Source organism: Lotus japonicus, chromosome 6 (assembly GCF_012489685.1).
Source record: "Lotus japonicus ecotype B-129 chromosome 6, LjGifu_v1.2".
Classification (NCBI taxonomy): Eukaryota; Viridiplantae; Streptophyta; class Magnoliopsida; order Fabales; family Fabaceae; genus Lotus; species Lotus japonicus.
In genome coordinates, this window is record NC_080046.1 from 22,722,664 (window position 1) to 22,742,375 (window position 19,712).

A 19,712-nucleotide genomic window follows, 5' to 3' on the forward strand; every position below is an offset into this window, starting at 1 on the left:
ATTTATGTGTCCATAGTGTGGTCTTATCTTTAGGCTTGCCAGGCTAGTAAAGAGTTTGGTTGTTGCTAGTCTGTGTGCCGGTCATGCACCTAGACTGGGTCGTGGCAGTATTGGGCTTCCAATGGCTTAGAAGATCATTTTGGACTCTAATGATAGTAAAAAAAAAAGTCATAAGCACATTTTTAAAGAGGTTTATATAGCTAAATCATTATTTTTTTTTGTTACATTTCAAAAACTAAAAGGCAAATAAAAAAACTACACTAACAAATCTAAACACAAACAAGAAAATAATAAAACAAAGGGAAAACTTCCAAATACATAGAGGAGACTCCTCCTGCAAAGCTTGTCAAGCTAAAACATCAGTAACGGTGTTCCGCTCACAGGAAATATGTTAGAAACTGAATTAGTCCTATTTCAGCGTATCCATGATCCTCACAATATTATTCATCAATCAGTGATTACGCACATCAACATCGCTGCTAAGCAAATCCACAATATTCTTGCAATCTGACGCGCAAGTAAATTCTTTGTGCCCACATGGAGAAGACTTCTCTCTCTCCGCATAAGAAGGACATCTCTCACCAAAACAAGCTGATAAACATGTCAACCAATGCCCAGCTGAATCACAAAAAACACCACCAATACTATTCCTATTGCGTTTTGGGAGCCAACTGTCATCAACTTGAAGCTCAATGTTGTTGTGCGTCACTGCAATGTTAGAGCATGGTGAAGCCCAACACTTCCAATGTTGCAAAGAGATCAAGATCTAACGTAACACAAAATTAAGGTTTGAAGAGAATGTTCAAAGATACTAAAAAATATTTCGCCATTAAATATTCTGCCATCTCTACTGCCACCAAAAAAAGCCACCGCCAATAAATTATGTCATTGTTGCAGAAGAAGAGAAAACCAGCTGGAAAAGGAAAGAGCACTCGGTAACGCAGGTAGGGACAGTATAAAGTGTTGCCAAACTTTAGACAATGCATCACAACCCTATGGAAGTATTCTCTTCTTTTTACCCAAACCTGTCTACAACAGAGTAACACACAACCTCAAACTAAGGATCTTTGAGTGTCACATTTGTTCTAATACAAAGTTTAGACAGGGAAAAACTTGATCCTAGTGTGTCTTTGTAGGTACTCATCCACTCATGGAGGATATAATTGTTATCATCACCTTCAATGAGCAAGTGTGCTATTTCAGTAAACCTTAGTTTCGGAGGGAGAGTTCTATGGAACATAGAAGCATCCTTTGGGTTTTTGGGTTACCCTTAATATTAGACAAGGTTTGGTGATACAATGTTTATCCTATCATTTAAATCACTATGATTATTTATTTGGTGGATGGTAATGGTGGTGGAGAGTGGTGATGGTAGAGATGGCGGCGGTCGAGGATGGTAGTTGTGGCAGTAGTGGTGGTGGTGGTTGTGGCAATGATGGTGGTTGAGGCAATTGCGAAGGGGTGGTGGAGTTGGTCGTGGCAGTAGTGGTGTCGATGACAGTGTTGTAGGGTGGTGGAAGCGGCAACGGTGGCGGTGGTGATGAAGGGCGGTGGTGCGGTGGTGGTGGTTGTGGCGGTAGTAATGGCGGTGGTAATGGCAATGAGTGGTGGCGGCGGTAATGGCAATGGTGGGGGCAATAGAGTGGAAGTGACGATGGCGATGGTGGAGTTGGTTGTGGTGGATGCGGCGACAATGTTTTAGGGCGGTGATAGACTGATGGCGATGGTGATGGGAAGGGTGGCCAGGGTGGTGCTGGTGGCGGTGGCGGCAATGACGACACTGGAAGTGGTGGTGGTGGCGATAGTAGTGGCAGGGGTGGAGGGTGGTGGTTATGGTAGTGGATTAAATAATTTCAAGTAGTTTATACATCACATTCTTATCATGTCTTATTCATCATCTATATGGTGGATTAAATAATCTACCATCTTGATGTATAAGAGAGAATTGATGGATAAACATATACAATACAATGTCAGCACGAAACAATGGATAAGCTCATAATATATTGTATAAGCTTATACTATCATGCCTAATATGGTGTACCAAACGAGACCATATACTGAACGACCCTTCCCAAAATCCTCTAGTACCTTATTCAAAATTTACCACTCCTGTAAATTCTCACCTTTATCTCCTAATTTTTCAATAAAAATAACATTATCTGCTAAAATACTAAATTTAAAACTGACACCACATAATAAATTCCAAAATTTAAAAAATAAATTCCTAAGGTTCAAAGTAATCTCTAAATCGCATTTTTCTAACAAATTTTCAGAATTTTAAATTATTTTAACAAAAAATTCATTTTATCTCTATTTAAATAAATAAAACTCTATTTTTAATCAATAAAACCCAAATAATTCAAATAATATTTTTCTCTCCATATTCACGAAAATAAAACTAATTATAATTATTTCATTTATCAAAATATTTTCGTCTAGTAGTATTACCCAAACAATTATTTTCCATAAGGAAAATATGCTTGCCCCACACATACACAGATACACTCAAATAATTAAGGAAATTATTTTTCCTTTCACCACAAACCACAATCCATCAAATATACATATTCTATGCACATAAATATAATTTCTAACACCACACATAATCACATAATCAAGCAAACAATTCAACCAATATTAATAATATATTTATAAATATAAAGAAGGGAAGAACATATTCGAAAAACGATCCCTCGTAGTAAAAATACTAAATAAGTCATGATTCTTAATTAGAGTGGTAATAATATTTTTCTATAGTCTTTATGACGATGTACGTTTGATTTCTTAAATTTTGACTGTATTATTGATAAGATTTATTTTTGGAGCCTTAGGATGTTCTTCTCGCCTCTAATGAGGCTTAGAAGAGGACTTCAGGGCGAAAACGAGCATGCTCGGGACTTTGTTTCAAAAATTTGAGAGTCACATAACGATTCCATAAAACGTAAGCAATCCAATTTAAAAAAAAATACCATCGGTGAAAATTTTTGGATCGTCAAGGAGTTGATTTCAAGGCGTTTCTCCCCGAGATGTTTTTGAGGCTTATGGAGCAAGCCTTGGTTGTGTAGCCCTCCTAATGGGAGACTGCAGACACGTGTCACCGTATTGTGGTGTTGATGTGTTTAACCTTGGAATTAAATAACCTAATTAAGTTTCAACCACATGTTTAACTTTGATGATGTGTTAATATTAGACCAAGTGTTGTACCCTAAAATAGAAAGGGAGGGAGGCTCGTGAGCTTTAGGACAAAAGGAAGAGGAGTGAGCTTGTTGAACTCTTGAGGGCTTGAAATAAGTTTAAAGAGAGAAAAGAAGGAGAACCCTAACCACCACCACTTAACCTCCATCATTCTTCTTCTTGCATCTTCATCTTGTTCTTAAGATAAAATTCACCCAAAAATCTTTGTGTTGGTAGGCTTGGGGTGTGATTGGTTGCAGCTTATTATTGCTTGATTATCATGGTAGAAAATTAGCCTACTTCTTCTTTTTCCTTAAATGAAAGGGTTTAAAATTCGATTAAACTTTGGTTAAAAGATATTAGAAATTAGCCTACTTCTTGTAGAAAGATAGCCTAATTCTTGTTTTTCCTTAAATGAAAGGGTTTTCTATTCGTCGCCACCGCTGCCACCGGCGTCACGACCACCACACCATTGTCATCGATCATCGCCACCTTTGTCTCATCCACCAACCAGTGAGATGAAAAGCAGTGATGGTGGTGGAATTGGTGTTGGCAGAGGTGTTGGTGGCGGTAGTAGTGGTGCCGATGGAGGCAGAGGGATGAAGGTTGTGGTTGAAGGTATGAAAAACACTAGAAAAGAGGGAGGTTTGAATAGGGTTTTTAGCTTTTAGATATTTCCCTCTAAGATTAAGGATAATCTTTTCGAACTAAGGATCATGGGGTGCAAGAGATAAGGGAAAGAGAAAAGCACACAATGATTTTATTCTGGTTCACTTGATAAATCATTCAAGCTAATCCAGTCCACCCGTTAAGGTGATTTCTTCCTTCTTAGAATGAAGGTAATTCACTATTTAATGATTGTTACAATTGCACTAGCAACATTGCTCAGTGACTAACAATACAATGAACTAGCAGCACTAAGACAACCTTGCCTTAGTCTTCTCAAGAATACTGACCTCACCGGTCTCTCAAGGAACTACAAACAAAGTTTGTGAAAGAGTTTGGTTTACAAAGAGATGCTTCTAAAAAAGCAGAGGTAAACACAATAAGAATAATGAAGAAATATTGCTAAGGTATTCGCTGAAAGTATTTCACGTGTATGCACAAAGTTTCTTAGTTGATTTCTTCTATCTTCAGCCTTTAAATACTCCAAGGTTTAGAGTGTGTATACGTTGGATGAATCTGTCCGTTGGAGGGCAGTTCTGGAATTTCCAGAGCCTGCTATGGCTGAACGTCGTAGGTAAGGCAGTCAGAATAGTACATCTGCTTTTATACGAATGACAATGACATTGCCTTTTCCTAGTTGACTCTTGATCTTGGGCGTCGCTTCATGTTGGAACTTGTGAAGCTTGTGTGATCAGAGTCAGAGCGAAGCTTGGATCTTCATATCATCATAACTTCTGCTTCTGGACCGTTCATCAGAACATCTGGCCTTTAGAGCATGAAGTGCTTCTGGTCTTGAGAGCCAGCTTACTCTTGGACTTTAGAGTTTCCAAGTCTTCAGCTTCTGGACCGTTCATCAGAACATCTGGCCTTCAGAACTTCAGAGCTTGGATCTTTCAGAGTCCACATCAGAGCTTTCAGAGCATCTGAAGCATTTGCTATCGTTCAGAAGAATGTAGTTAAATGCAGAAGCGTTGTGCTGGTTACTCTTGGTCTTCAAATTCTGATTGGTATATCATCTTTGAATCAGAGTCAGAGCTTGTTTGTCACAACTTAAAAAGACAAACGTTAGAGTACCACAATTGTTCACACATAATAATAAACTTGTTATCATCAAAACATAGAGTTGTACCACCTGACCAAATCTTGGTCTTACAGTGGTGGTGGTGACACTAATAATGGTGATGGCGGCGACGGTAGCGGGGATGGTGGTGGAAATACTGATGGCGGCAGCGAAGGAAACGATAGAGACGATGATGGTGGGATCAGAGGCGGTGGAGGTTGTGGTGGAAACAACGGTGACATTGGTGATTGGTGGCAGTGGCGACGACGTCGGCGAAAATGAAAACAAAAAGTCAAAACAAAAATTAGAGTTCTATTGGAACTGACTTCCATTTATATTTGTAATTCATCAAATGAATGTTAAAACTGTTTTCCTAAATGGAGAGTTGGATGAAGAGGTGTATATCAAACAACCTGAAGGGTTTGTTATCAAAGGCCAAGAACATAAAGTGTGTAAATTGACTAAGTCGTTATATGAGTTAAAACAAGCACCCAAACAATGGCACCAAAAGTTTGATCAAGCTGTGCTTGGTAATGGATATAAAATAAATGAATCTGACAAATATATTTATAGTAAATTTCAGAATGGAAAAGGTGTTATGTTAATCTTTGGCACTAATTTAAATGAGGTAGAAAAGACTAAGGGTCTGTTTGATTGCAGTTTTAGTTTTCAGTTTTTAAAACAATTTTCAGAAATAATTTTTAAAAACGGTTTAGAGAAGAAGAAAACAGTTTGACTGACATGTTTTCCAACATTTGAAAAACTGATATATGAAAACTAAAAACAGAAACTGAAAACATCTTTTAGTTGTTTTGGTTTTTTAGTTTTAAAAACTGAAAATGAGAACTGTTTTCAAAAACAGTTTTTGAAAATAGGTTGTATCAAACATGTTTTCAATTTTTAAAAACTGAAAACTGTAAACAAACATGCCCTAAATCTTTCCTATCCGATAGTTTTGATATGAAAGATCTAGGTGAAGCAGATGTGATTTTAGGAATTAAAATCATAAGAGATGGTGAGAGTATTGGTTTATCCCAATCTCACTATATTGAGAAATTGCTTAAGAAATTTGATTATTTTGATTGCAAATCAGCTTCTACCCCTTTTGATCAAAATACTAATTTACAACCACATAAGGGATGTCCTGTAGCACAACTTGAATATTCAAAGGCAATCAGATGTTTAATGTATGCCATGACCTGTACTAGACCTGATATAGTCTATGATGTCGGTAGGTTAAGTCGGTATACATGTAATCCAAGTAAAGACCATCGGTATGCTGTTAATACAGTATTGAAATACTTGAAATGGACAATTAATTATAGTTTGACCTGGAATGGTTATCCTTCAATTTTGCGAAAGATATACAGATGCTAGTTGGGTAACTTATGTAGAAGATCATGCTTCCACTAGGGGATGGATCTTCAACCTTGGTGGAGGACTGGAGGTGCAGTTTCTTGGGGTTTAAAGAAAAAGACTTGTATTGCCGACTCCACCATGACTGCATAATTTATTTCTCTTGCTGCAGGTAGTAAAGAGGCTGAATGACTAAGAAATTTATTATATGAGATACCAATTTGGCTAAAACCAATGGCACCAGTATCCATACATTGTGATAGTCAGTCCACACTATCAAAAGTATAGAATGGAAAATCCAGACATATTGGTTTAAGGCATTGCTATGTGAAGGATTTAATTTCAAATTGAGTAATCTCCATAGTGTTCGTAAGAACTGAGAAGAATCTTGCAAATCCTTTGACGAAAGGTCTGACAAAGGACATGGTGTTGAAGAAATCATTGGGGATGGGTCTCAAGCCCATATCTAATTAATCACCAATAGTGAAAACTCAACTCACACTTAAGTAAAATTAAGTCTTGAGTTCAATGATGAAAGTACACTATAAGAGTGATTACAAGTACTTGGACCATAAGAATAAAGTGGTAGGATGAAGTTTTCTTCTTAATAGACATATAACATATATTTGTTGGAATGCATAATTATGTGTGCATTTCCGATATAGTCTGCCTATATGAGAATGAAGAGGGGCCGCTTCATAGAGTTAAAGGGCTTGACTCTTTGACACAAGGCCTTATTGAATGTGTCAAATTTAAAATTCTTTTGATAATACCGAGATTTCATGTGTAAGTTATGCACACTTGTTCCATTGAATAGTTGGTTCAAAACTTGTCTACCAATGTCTATTCGAGATAAGTGGAACTCATTATCTTACTAAGTAATGGTTCAAATCGTAAGATACCATTATCTGAAACCATGATATTTCCAAAAATATGGATTTTGTTATATTTTGTAAATGGTGGGGGATTGTGATAAATATTTCCAAAATATATAAAATTGGAAATATGCGTTTATTACTGGTTGTAATAAATTAATGTTCGAAGTTAAACAAAAAGGTTGAGTTGGTCTAGTGGTTGTATTTCTTTATGCAACCTGCATGTGTGGGATTAGAACACGCGACAGGCGACCCTCTGCACAAGGTCAACCAATGCATCTGCCAGACGAACCATCACAACGATTGGTAAATATTCCGAACATTAATAATATATAATGGTTTCTGACAGTTGTTTCTCTAAGTGATGTTTCTCTTTACCAAGGGAGATTAATATCTCTATATAAAGAGTATTTGGGTAGAAAACTGAGACACACATATGTTCGAAATTGGACTTTGTTTTTGTCAATTTCTTTTCCATTTACTTTATACTAAATCATCCTCCAGGAATCATACTTCTGTAAACTATTATCAAATATAGGCTTGGTGTGCTAGTGCAAATCACATCAAGGTATTCAAAGTATCCTGAAGGGAATTCGTCGGTTTTCTCAATTGCATCCAATATATGCATTAATTGGTGAAGGCGAATTGAATCTTCAAGTGATTCCATCGCCAACATCTTCATCAATCCAAGAGTTGCAGCATCTTCCCCAATAGAGATTATTTCCCAACATTTTCCACTTTTCTTTCTATATGAGGGTCACAACATTAGCTCACATGCTTTTCCTTGATTTGCTTCCGCATTGTCATTACTATATATGACTCGTGTGTTACCCATATGTCTATATATATGTCATGTTCTATACGTGAGGAGTGTTGATTTCAAATGATTACTTGACACTAGTTCCCCTGTTTGAATAAGAGTAAACGAAAATCAATTTAGAGTAAGATAACTTGAATAAGATAAACTGAGTCTCATGTCATGTTTTAAATTTCTGAAGAAAAAAAAATGGTATCGAAACAAGACTCATTTGGATGGTGATCCTATTAATGTCCTTTTACCATTTTTTAACTATAGGCAATCTTAGATTTGAGTTTTCACTATTTTACAACTACAGAGAATCTTAGGCTAGTATTTTTCAGAGTGGTGCTATATGGCACACCAAACACAAGAACGAGAAGGCACGAGAAAGCAATCAATGTGGGACTGTGGATGAAAATATAGAGGGTGAGAGAAAAGTCAGAAAACAGATTTTGCATCAAGGGAAAGGAAGACCGGGTAAATAGCCTAGTTGGTCCTTGAATGTGTCAGCCGCCTTCAAGTTAGTCCCTAAATTTCTAAAATGCCTACCGCGGTCCCTGAATGTGGCAAAAGTCATTCAAGTTAATCCCAGCGTTAAAAAAAAGAGACGGACGTTAACGGAAAGCTGAGTTGGAACGTTGGGAAAGTTTAAAATGCTTCAATTTAGTCCTTGATCTGGATTTTCCCCCAAATTTAATTAATAAAAAAAATAAATACTAGAAACTCAGCAAACAATGATGAATCTTCATCTCTTTTATCATGAAATAATGAAACCCCTGAAAACCCAGAACCTCTCACACCTAAAATAAACCAAAAACATCTTCAACACTTAAAAAAAAAAAGAGAAAACAAACACTCACTCACACATAGACACACTAACACGAAGATTTGAAACCATTTAACCCCTAGATCTCTACATGCCCTTCCTCTTCTTCTTCGACACAAAAACGCACCAAAGTCACGCATAAAGATAAGAACTTTGACCCATCCACCAAGAGAGAGTGAAATCCAAGACAGGGAAACGAATGTGCAGGGTTCTCTTTCTCTCTGTTGCTGATTGTTGTTGTTGCAACGAGGGGTCTGGGTTTCGCAGCGTGGTTTCGGCGAGGACTCAAAGGAGAAGCGCAACAGCTCAATAGATTCGAGGTTTACGATGGGGGTGGTTTGGGCGTTTGGGATTTCTAACTCTTTACTGTGAATCTGGTTGGAGTTTTGAGATATTTCGCTCTGTACAGTGATTCTGGTTGTGGCTTGGTGGTGGTGGATGAACCAGGGTTACAGTGATGAGCGGTTCTAGCTTGGCTGTGCATAAATCTCCCATCTTGATCTGCCTGCAGCATAACCCAATTTGTGGTTTGCAAAGAAGGACCCATCTGAAGACCCAGAACCTTCGAGCTCCACCCACAATGGTGAAACACCAAACCCACAACCTTCGAATTGTTGGCTCTCTTGCTGGATCTAAAAGAAGAAGAAGAAGAAGATGAAGAGCCAAAGACAGAAGTTTAATTGAATCCCTTGTAATTAAATCAATATTAGAAATTTGAAGGTTAACATTTTTTTTCACCTCAAATTTGCAACCCCTGCGGCCTGCACTATAAAATTACAACTTTGAGTTGATCTGTTGGCGATTTTTCAGCGTGGATCCTATTGATTTTGTATTTGTGATTAGAAAACAAAATATTTCTTGTTTTTCATCACAATGTTTTACGAAAAAAGATTTGAATAAGAAATATATTAGAAACTTTGAAAAGCTATGAGATTTACATATGTTTCTTTACTTTTTTTTTCCGTCAATTTTGGTGTTTGAGTTCTGTGTGTTGAAGATGTTTTTGGTTTAGTTTAGGTGAGAGAGGTTTTGGGATTTCCAGAGGTTTCATTATTTTATGATAAAAGAGATGAAGATGATGAAAATTCATCATTGTTGCTGGGTTTCTTGTTTTTATTATTTTATTAATTAAATTTGGGAAAAAAAATCCAAATCAAGGACTAAATTGAAGCATTTCAAACTTTCCCAACATTCCAACTCAGTTTTCCGTTAACGTCCGTCTCTTTTTTTTAACCTTGGGACTAACTTGAATGACTTTTGCCACATTCAGGGACCGCGGGAGGCATTTTAAAAGTTTAGGGACTAACTTGAAGGCGGCTGACACATTCAGGGACCAACTTGGCTATTTACCCAAGACCATAACACGTGCCTTATCCACGAGATATTCCTCATGCCAACTAATATTTTCCTACTTTGTGAGATACATAACTCTTATTTCACATTTTTGGAACGTGTTTATTTTGAAAAGACTTAATTGTACTTTTGGTCCCCAACTTTGGCCTTCCTGCGAAAATCGTTCCCAAACTTTAAAATTAGCAAAAAAAAACGTCCCTAATGTTTACACCTGGTTGCAAAATTAGTTTTCCGTCCAATTCCATCCAAAAACTAACGGAATATTCCTCAAAAAATTAATTAAAAAATTTAGTCTTTGAAACATTCATCATCATATTAAAAACCCAGAAATTCATCATCTTCATCCCATTTTTCCTTCACCTTCATATAAATGAGTAAATCAAAATTAAGCTTTCTCATCCAAAAATCACTATCCTATATACCAATAAAATATTTATTAAAGAATTAGAACATATCTATTTATGTCTCAACAGAGAAGAGAGGAAGGGGATGAGTTCGATATATTGGCTTGGCGTCGTTGTTGCTCGCAGTGAGGAGAACCCGCAGCCATGGCTGCTGTTACTAATCCCTGTTGTGGCTGCGCAAAAATTAAAGAAAGGAGAAGAGGCTGATACGTTTCCCTCATTTGGATTTTAGGGTTTTATTCCCCTCTTCAATAACAGAAACGCTTTTTAGGTTGAGGTTTAGGTTGAATGGTTTCTGGATTTGGGGTTTTGGGGAAAGGATCTGTCTTTAAATCTCTATCGATCTCTTCATCTTCTCTCTGATCTGGGTTAGGGTTTTTGGATTATGAGTTTCTGGGGTTTGCTGGTGTTCGCATGTGGGTTGATTGCAGGTATGGGCTTGGTGCATCTGGGTTCGTAACTTGAAGAGGCACATGATAGACAAGAGGCCATACTTGAAGGACCCATCAACTATGTGAGAGTTGCTGCATTTAATGATGTTAGAGGTGTTGGGTGGTTATTTGATAAGCATTGTGTTCGGTGGATAGCTTCCCCACGATATTATTCACAAATTGAATGACTTGGTTTTAGTGTTTGTGATCATCTTCAATTGATGGTTGATTTGAGATCTGAAATTGATGTTTGGGGTGGGGTTGATGATTTTTTTGGTTTGCTTCTGGGTTTTCTAGAGAAGAATATGAAGATGATGATGAAGGTTCTTTGAAGAAGATGAACATTCATCAATTTCTAGATTTTTGTTTTATTTTTTATTAATTTTTATCCAAGAATTCGTTAAATATTGGATGGAATTGGACTGAATATCATTTTTGCAACCGGGTGTAAACGCTAGGGACATTTTTTGCTAATTTTGAAGTTTGGGGGAAGACCAAAGTTGGGGGACCAAAAGTGCAATTAAGCCTTTTGAAAAATTATTTGAAAATTGACTTTATGAGAAATAAGACCATTGGACTAGAACAATAATGTGTGCTCGAGACTAGGAGTAATGATATATACACACCTCATTTTTGAAACACTTTATTTCCACCTCTTTTTATTTCTATCTCTCTCCTTTTATCATCTATCACATCTAATAATTTCTCTCTCTTACTTTTTCTTTTCTTCCTATCTCTCTCTTCATTATACCTCTCTCCACCTCAAAGAGAGGTGTGAAGATAACATTATTGCGAGACTAGACTTGGAAGTTTGGGTACCAAAAGGAAGAAAAAAAAAACTTGCAAGCTCTACATTGATCCGTAGATCTCTGTCCTAAGTTATTTCCAGCTGCCAGATTCATCTATTAAATGTACATGCCAAAAAAATTTAAAAAATATTAATAATAGGAAAAAGGTGTGGCGTAAGTCAAATGCTTCCCATAGTCCAACAATTTCACTTAGCCACCAGACTACTGAAGAATTTGATTCCTCAAACGCTCTGGAGTAAGTAAGACACAGATAGGATATAAACTCATTTATGCTTACAAAGAGTAAGAACGAAAGAATACAGTCATTTCTTCAAATCATATTAACAAATTAATACAAAATGACACAACGTATAATGATCTATATATTGCATCTGTCATACCCAGAGAACCACGACGGTTCTGCTAGTTTCGCAAGCTCACCGTCCTCGCCATTAATACTGTGTAGCTCCTTTGAGTCATCATCAAATGTGGGCATGACCACATCATCATCATAAGTCGGTTGTACTGATTCCTTCGGCAAACGTGCTTCTACCAGAAGCTCATTAAGTGAGGTAATCTCCTTCTCATGTTTCTTCTTTAACTTGTCAACTTGTTTGTAGGCCTTAGCAGCTTCCAGCTCTGCATCCATAGCCCGTTTCTGCAAATTACATGGAAAAGTCAAGCTCAAAAAGTGAATTTAATTTACCCAATCTTAAAAAAAAAATTCATAACACTAATTGTAAATGTATCATCATCAGCTGCAGTAAATAAATTGAGCTTCTGCACGCTGCTTATTCAACATTAACTCACAGGGATGTAATATGTGTTAGTGCAACTAATCCTAAACCATCTTTGAAAGCGATAAAAATGGGAAATCTGTTCATTTCAAGACAACGCATAAATAAAATAAAAAACAGAATCAATGAAGTACACGGTGGTTAGTTTATCAAAGGCAAGTAATTATGAGGTCGTGATCTCAAAGAACATGCATAAAATCATTTTAAAAAAAGGAAATAAATGAGGTAGAGTGTGCCCTGAATGTACATACGCAAAACAGTTAATTAGAATAGGAAGGAGCAAGTACTTCTATTTTCCATGAGTTACACATTGAGTCAGAAACTCAGAATACAAATTAAGGAATAAAATTTCTTAAATATATCACTGTTATGTTTAAGAAATACAAGGATGTTCAGTGATTTGTTCAACTACTGCTAATAATATTTTAGTGTCACTACGTTCCTTTCTCCTCAAACTCAGCAATATATTGTCACATTAAAAGATAAAATGACTCACTTTATATCTTTCATTGCTAACCCTCTTAATGACTATTTTCTTAGTTACTTATCATAATAACATGACAACGAAATAAAGAGATATTTTTCATGCTAACATTACGATTAACAGCCCGTTGGGATAAGCTTAATTGGAGCTCATCTACTAGAAGAAGCACTAGATAAGCTCCAATAAGTTCTCTTTGATTTGCATCAAAACGGGGATGGTGGGTTTTGTTGCAATAACATGATGCCTCATAGACATTCTTGCATTTCATTTTTAACCTTTACGTGATACGCATTGGGAGTGGAGAAAATAGTGGTGAAAGCATCATATAATAGTAAAACTACAAGACCTATGTTCATGATAACAGTAGTTTAAACTTCAAACATGCTATGCACGTTGTGTGTGTAGTTTTATATAGGCCTACCAGCTATTCATAATATATATTTTTAAGTCACGCAGTTGATAACTTGAAGCAAGGTTACGAACCTGTGCAGTAGTGACAGCTTCTTCAGCTTCTTTAAGCCGGCAAAGCAATTCACCCGCAGCTTGCACTGCTTCCGCTGTATCATTCAATTGGGCCTGAAGCCCTCTATTTTCATCCCTTAACATTCTCCTTTCTTTATCTCTTTCTGCTTTTAATGCTGAAATTTCTGCAGCAAGGGCATTTATGAATCTAGACTCTGCACCTCTTACTCCTGCTCTGGAAGCTGCTTTCTTGACATCCTCAATTCCATCCTGGATTTTTCTATGCCTTGCAAGCAGCTGGATATGATTCTCTTCCAAATCTGCGTACTGTTCTAAAATCCGTGCATGACCTTCTATAGCCACCCGCATGGCATCGTGAAGTTCCTCAGTACACTTCCTTTCAGCATCTAATTCTCGCTTCCTCTTTTCAGCTAGCGACCTGTTAGCTTCAAGCTCAGCTCTCAGTTCTTCAGAAAGAGAAATCCACCTGCTTTCTGCCTCAGTCCATCTAATTCTTTCTTGTTCAAGTTTTAGTTCAGCACTGTCCTTGGTTGATGCTGGAATTTCATGGGTCTCATCCCTCTCCTCTGTTGACTCTGGAATGGCATTGAGAGTTGATGCCAAACTGGGTTGAGATGGATAAGTCAATTGCAATAAAGGATATTGCTTCCTTGCTGCCGTAGATGAAGAGTCAATATAGAATTGAAGCTGGCTCCTTAAAGTCTGTATCTCTTCCATCAATACTTCCCTCTCCCCCAATTTGTAGAAATTTTGATACTCTTCTAGTTCATCTCGTACCCTTTTTAACTCTAACTCCATCTTCGAAACTTCTGGATGATTCTCGTACTTCTCCTTTAAAAGCTGTATATGGTAATTTGGTATAACCATCTAATACTAGTCATAAATGAGAAAACTTAGAATGACAAAAAAGAATAAATCTACCTTGTGTTCATGAGTAAGGGCCACCAGCTCCTCATCCAGGAACTCCTTATTGGGTAATAAATCATGCATAAGGCTCTCAAGGCGAAGAATTTTATCTTCCCTTGTCTGTGCAATTATGGCATTGCATTCCCTCTCATGCTTGCACTGTTGCACCTACAAATAACATGGGAAACATTCAAAACAACAGACACAGAAAACAATGACAAGATTGCTGATAAACAAGGAAGCTCACCAAACGATTAAGCTGCATTATCTCAGAAGTCTGCTTCGCACAGAACTCTTCAAGTTCCATTTCTCTCCTTATCGATCCTGCCAAAACCTTTTCGATTTCCTATAACACAGGAGAAAGACATTATAATTGAAATAAAGAATTTGAGTTATGCTGAAAATTGCAACTAAATTCCGCGCTTACTTTGAGAACTTGCTTCATTGGCTTATCAGCAGACTCAGGGCAATCAAACGGTACTAGCTGTAGGTTTGAGTTATTGTCAATGACATCAAGTTGCGCTCTGGTTTGACAACTACTACATGTAAACAAAGCAGAATCTTCTTCAACCCTATTATCATCAAGAAAAGTCTGTACACCCACATCAACTTTGTCAACTGGAAGGATTAGTTTGGATTCTCTTGGTCGTAATGAAAATCTATATGATGACCGCCTCAAAGCTGGATTGCGATTGTGACTATCAATAATTTCAAGACCATGACGTATGCTTGCGGCTAAGTTTTCTGTTTTTGTAAGGAAATTTGGAGCTGTCTGACTAGAAAGGGCATTAGATGAGCTTCTCTGGTTGCCAGTGCTTATACCCAAATCACTTTCAGCATGAATATCATCGGAAGGAGACAGCCCTGAGGATGTCCTCAAACTTTTCCTGCTGGTGCTGATTCTAGGAGAAACACTAGGAGTTGGAGATTTAAGGACTGGGGATAAAGCATCCTTATCTATGTTGAGGCCAGCAGGAGAGACACAACTCACCGTGGCACTGGGAGAATCAGTTGACGCATTTGGGGCTGAGAACCCAGCAAAATCTCCAATGTCAGATTCACCCACAGCAGAAGAGAAACTGCTTTGTACCACGCCGCCTGGTGATTCTTCATTTAAACATTTACTGTCAAAGAAACCAGGAGTATGTTTCTCCTTTGATTGAGCTAAATCTTGATCATCAGTGTTCATTCCATTGTCATTTTCTGCTACCATGTTACGATTATTCAGCATATTGGCATTGCAGGAAACTCCATCGTAGTCCTCAATACCTTCCTCGTCAATCTCCATCTCCTCATCACCATCATCATCAACACGGGATAGTGGAGATGGTCTCTTCAGGCTAGACTGTAACAAATTCAAGCTCCTTCGGATCCAAGCTGCTGAATGACCTCCAGTTGAGTCCAATGGATTGTACCCATTTGCTTTTATTCGATGCAGTTCATCCTAATGATTTTATACTTCTGAGTTACTCCAAATGAAATTCAAAGAATAGCAGAAACAAAACACGGTTGAGAATTGTACAAGAGAAAAATACCCTTAGTTGTCGTATCACTTGTCGCAACTGATTCACATCATTCTCCATAACTTCATTAACAACTGCCTTGTTCTTGATAGCTTTGGCACGCTGTGCAAATCGCAATGTACTGAAAGTTTCACTCCTACAACTGCAGCATCAAAGCCAAGTAAGAAAATCCACAGTGCCGAAGGATCACAAGAAAGAACATTGCAATTGACTACGGTTTAATAACTACCTTTGTGCTGGTGAGATAGCACAAACCATGGCCAATTTTGCATTTCCTCCAAGAGACTCCTGCAACAAAAATGTCAACTTGGAATCTCTATATGGTATATGCCGCTGTCTTCCTTTTTGAGAGACTTCTGCAAGAATATTTATCAAATTCCTGCAATCCAATTTAACCTCAGTAAGTACTTGCTCAGTTGCTCCTATAGAGATCATTGATTCCTGAAAATACCCCCATCTCTACCACACTCTAGTTTGGTCACTTTTACACATTTTCACTTAAATAACATTCATATTTCCCTTTGTTTCAAACTGCAAAAGAACATTAAGAAACTGTAGTTTTGAACTGCTCTTGTTAACATTTGTCCTAGCTGCTGCTTCACGATACCATGTTATATGGTTTATTTCTGGGGCTCAATGTGGTTTAAGAAATTACCATTGAAGTCTCAATGAAGCATGCTCCTGATTCTCTTTTTATTTTATTCTCTATGTTTCTGACTATAGTATCATTAAAGCTTAATCCACCTTTTGTTTAACTAGAAAATTAAGACCCACAAGTAGCTTGGTATTCAAAGCTTCAATTTATTGTTTTTAATTATCTGGTTACGATATCAAGTATACAAATATAATTTTGCAGATGTAAAATCATACCCTAGCTGTGAGAGTGATCTATTGATATTGCCAGCTTCCTTCAAACGTTCTCCTGCTGCACCTGTTAGTTTTTGACGTTCTGATCCAGCTAGATCGACAAGATTGATTCTACTTGTTTTAAATCTGCTCATACCATCTGCTGTGCTCTGCAAACATAAATTTCCTTCAAGATCCCCTTCCAGATATATGTGCCAAAAACAATAATGCAATATTATAGACTTATAGCTTCATTCTATTGTCAGCAAAGTAATATCTCTAAACTACGTTCTTTTGGTACACAGTTACACAACAACCAAAATTCAGGATGACTAGATCAAACCTATAAATTGTCTGGACTTCCATCCGACACAAATATGAACTCATTAGTTTTATGAAAAATAACTTAACACATTGATTGAAACCCTCTATGATATAACATCAGAAGTTCAATGATATTACTAAAAAATTATTAACTGACACAATCTCCATGCCATCAGACGCAAGCACCTTGTATTGAGATTCAACAACACAAGTAAAAACAGTGTGGGAGCGGGAACTCTCAGAATTTATACTGGTTGCGCCAATTCTCCTGTTTGATAATCCCTGCATAATGATACGAAGAAAATAGTAAAGCACATGAAAGAGAAAAGAACACACCATTACAAATGAGAAATTATGATTTGTGGAACCTTTACCAAGTATAGCATTAGATTTATCTAATATCTAATTGAAACAAAACAGGAATAAGCACTTCATGTGAATTACTACACAAGTATTATTGAGATTTGACATTAAAATTAATAAATTAAAAGTACTGATAAATTGCATGACAGGAAATCGTCCAACTTTCTGATAATCAATAAGCAACATGAATGCTTTGTTTTTCATTGTGATACTCGCATTCCAGGGCATACAGAATGTACTGCTAGAGAAAAGCTAGCTATGACAAGTTCCAAGTGGCTAATGGATGCTCCAAGTCCATAAAGAAGAAGACATTTGTATCAACACAATTACTGGACAGGGGATAGAGTTAATGAATTTCACCTTTATTAAAAGCTGAGTTACATCCTTCATAGTAGACACTTGCTCCTCTGTAAGATTTTCAACATATACACCAGATTTGACATCTTCTCTAATCTGGATGAAGAACAACAGATCAGTTCCACTATAAAGAAGAAAAACATGAGAAAAGGAAATAATAAACTATAGTGCTTAAGTGTTTTAAATTTACCTGTAGGTTTCTCTGATTCGGATCCAACAAATCTGTGATTTGCTCATTGTATATCTGCAACAAAAAAAAATCAGTGTCATGGGGACTAAAAATGGAAAGGTGGCCAGGAACATGGAAAGAAATAATTCAGTGTCAATGAACCTCAAGAAAAGAACACTGGCACTGATACATGAGCTGCTTGTCAGAATGCTTAGTTTGCTCCTGTTCATGAAAAGAAAAGAACAGTGAACATCATTTGGAACACCACAAACTATCTCCAACACATAATTCAACAACCGAATGCTTACTTCATTTAAACGTGCAAAGAGTAGCTCAAACACACGGGGTGTAAGGCCTTGCTGATCTCTTGCTACATTTTCTTCGGACAAGGAATTCGAAGGACCCCACATTGTATAAGTCTTCCCACTCCCCGTCTAACAAGTTCGAAAAAAAAAGTAAACGCGATCAAAATTCCCAAATTCAGCAATAACAATATTAGAAAGTTAAAAAAGATGATTCGAAGAAGAAACCTGTCCATAAGCAAACACTGAACTATTGAAACCAGCCAAGCAATTCTCTACCAAAGGCACCCCAACATGGTCGAAAATATCGAGCTGAAGAAAACAAAACGCAAATAAACACGAGCAATTAATTGAGAAGCAGTGAGTAACAACAGTAGAAACAGAAATTGAAAGCAAGCACACATGCCTGGGTAGCCTCCATGTCAGCGACGGAATCGAAGGTGAAAGTCTGGCCATTGAAGGACAAGGAATCAGTGGAAATCTTCTCAACAATGGGATCTCCTTCGTCCTTATCCTTGCACAGTGGCCTCATCCTCACAACAACCTGCACAAAACAACACAAATTACAATCACGATCAGAATCGGGTGAAGAAGAAGAAGATGAACGAGAAACCAGAAACCCTAAATTGGAAAATCACAACCTTAACGCCGGAATCGGAGAGTACGGCGGCGTTGTTGTCGGTGAGGGTGGTGGTGTTGTCGGCGGAGAGCTTGCGTTTGAGAGGGTTGGAAGGGGGAGGGCGAGGAGGCAAGGGGCTCTTCAATTTGGCAGGGGAATGGATTGCGGCGACGGCAGCGGCGACATTGGGATCTGAGATCGGAGGGTCGTTTTCTTTGGAGGGTTTGTGGTGGTGGTGCTTACGGGAGGGTCTGGGTTTGGAGGAGCTGCTAGGGCTCTCTGCGTCCCTCAAGATTGGGGTTCTTGGGAGCATGAAGTGCTTCATTTTGCCCAGAAAGAGAGAGAGAGAGAGAGAGAGAGAGAGAGAGAGAGGGAGAGACAGGGAAGAGAAGGAAAGGGGAAGAGGTAAGAAGAGAACGAGAGAGAAAGAGAGAGGGGGAAATAGCCGTTGGGAGATAGGAAGATGAAGATTTTGAATTATTAGAGAGCGGAACTGAACTTTTTGAATTTGTGTTGGATCTGGATCCAGTCTTTAGGTTTTCCACCCACACACTCCCAAGTCCAAAGTCCAGTCACTTTGAGGATCCCATGGACTTTTTTTTTCATTTTTTAAATTGTATAAAAAAATTAATAATTACCCATATATAAGGTCACTTTCCCTAATTATTTTATGTTAAGAAAAGTAGCTACAAATAATAAATTTGTAAAAGAATTTATTCACTTTCCTAGATTACTCTTATTTACTTTCTTATGGATTTCTCTTTCTAAGTTATTATTTCAAGCTCTCATTATCTCTTATATTTT

The 19,712-nt window shown here is 37.4% G+C and overlaps 1 protein-coding gene across 3 annotated transcripts; it reads right to left on the reverse strand.

Annotated features, from left to right (window-relative positions):
* Window positions 1-11,874: 11,874 nt before the first annotated feature.
* Window positions 11,875-19,429, reverse strand: LOC130723381 (kinesin-like protein KIN-12B). 3 transcript variants are annotated; one of them, XM_057574402.1, is made up of 16 exons: window positions 18,931-19,429; window positions 18,696-18,833; window positions 18,518-18,601; window positions 18,296-18,421; window positions 18,150-18,209; window positions 18,009-18,062; window positions 17,822-17,914; window positions 17,252-17,380; window positions 16,799-16,944; window positions 16,158-16,307; window positions 15,941-16,070; window positions 14,833-15,849; window positions 14,653-14,751; window positions 14,421-14,564; window positions 13,500-14,339; window positions 11,875-12,393 (listed from the first exon to the last, which is right to left on the reverse strand). In XM_057574402.1, the coding sequence occupies exons 1-16, from the start codon at window positions 19,231-19,233 to the stop codon at window positions 12,115-12,117; spliced, it is 3,792 nt and encodes a 1,263-aa protein (XP_057430385.1). In that variant the 5' UTR covers window positions 19,234-19,429; the 3' UTR covers window positions 11,875-12,114. The 3 variants fall into 3 exon arrangements, with proteins under 3 accessions (XP_057430385.1, XP_057430384.1, XP_057430386.1); XM_057574401.1 differs by having other exon boundaries at window positions 14,421-14,573; window positions 18,931-19,423; XM_057574403.1 differs by having other exon boundaries at window positions 14,421-14,573; window positions 17,285-17,380; window positions 18,931-19,416.
* Between the last annotated feature and the right edge of the window lie 283 nt (window positions 19,430-19,712).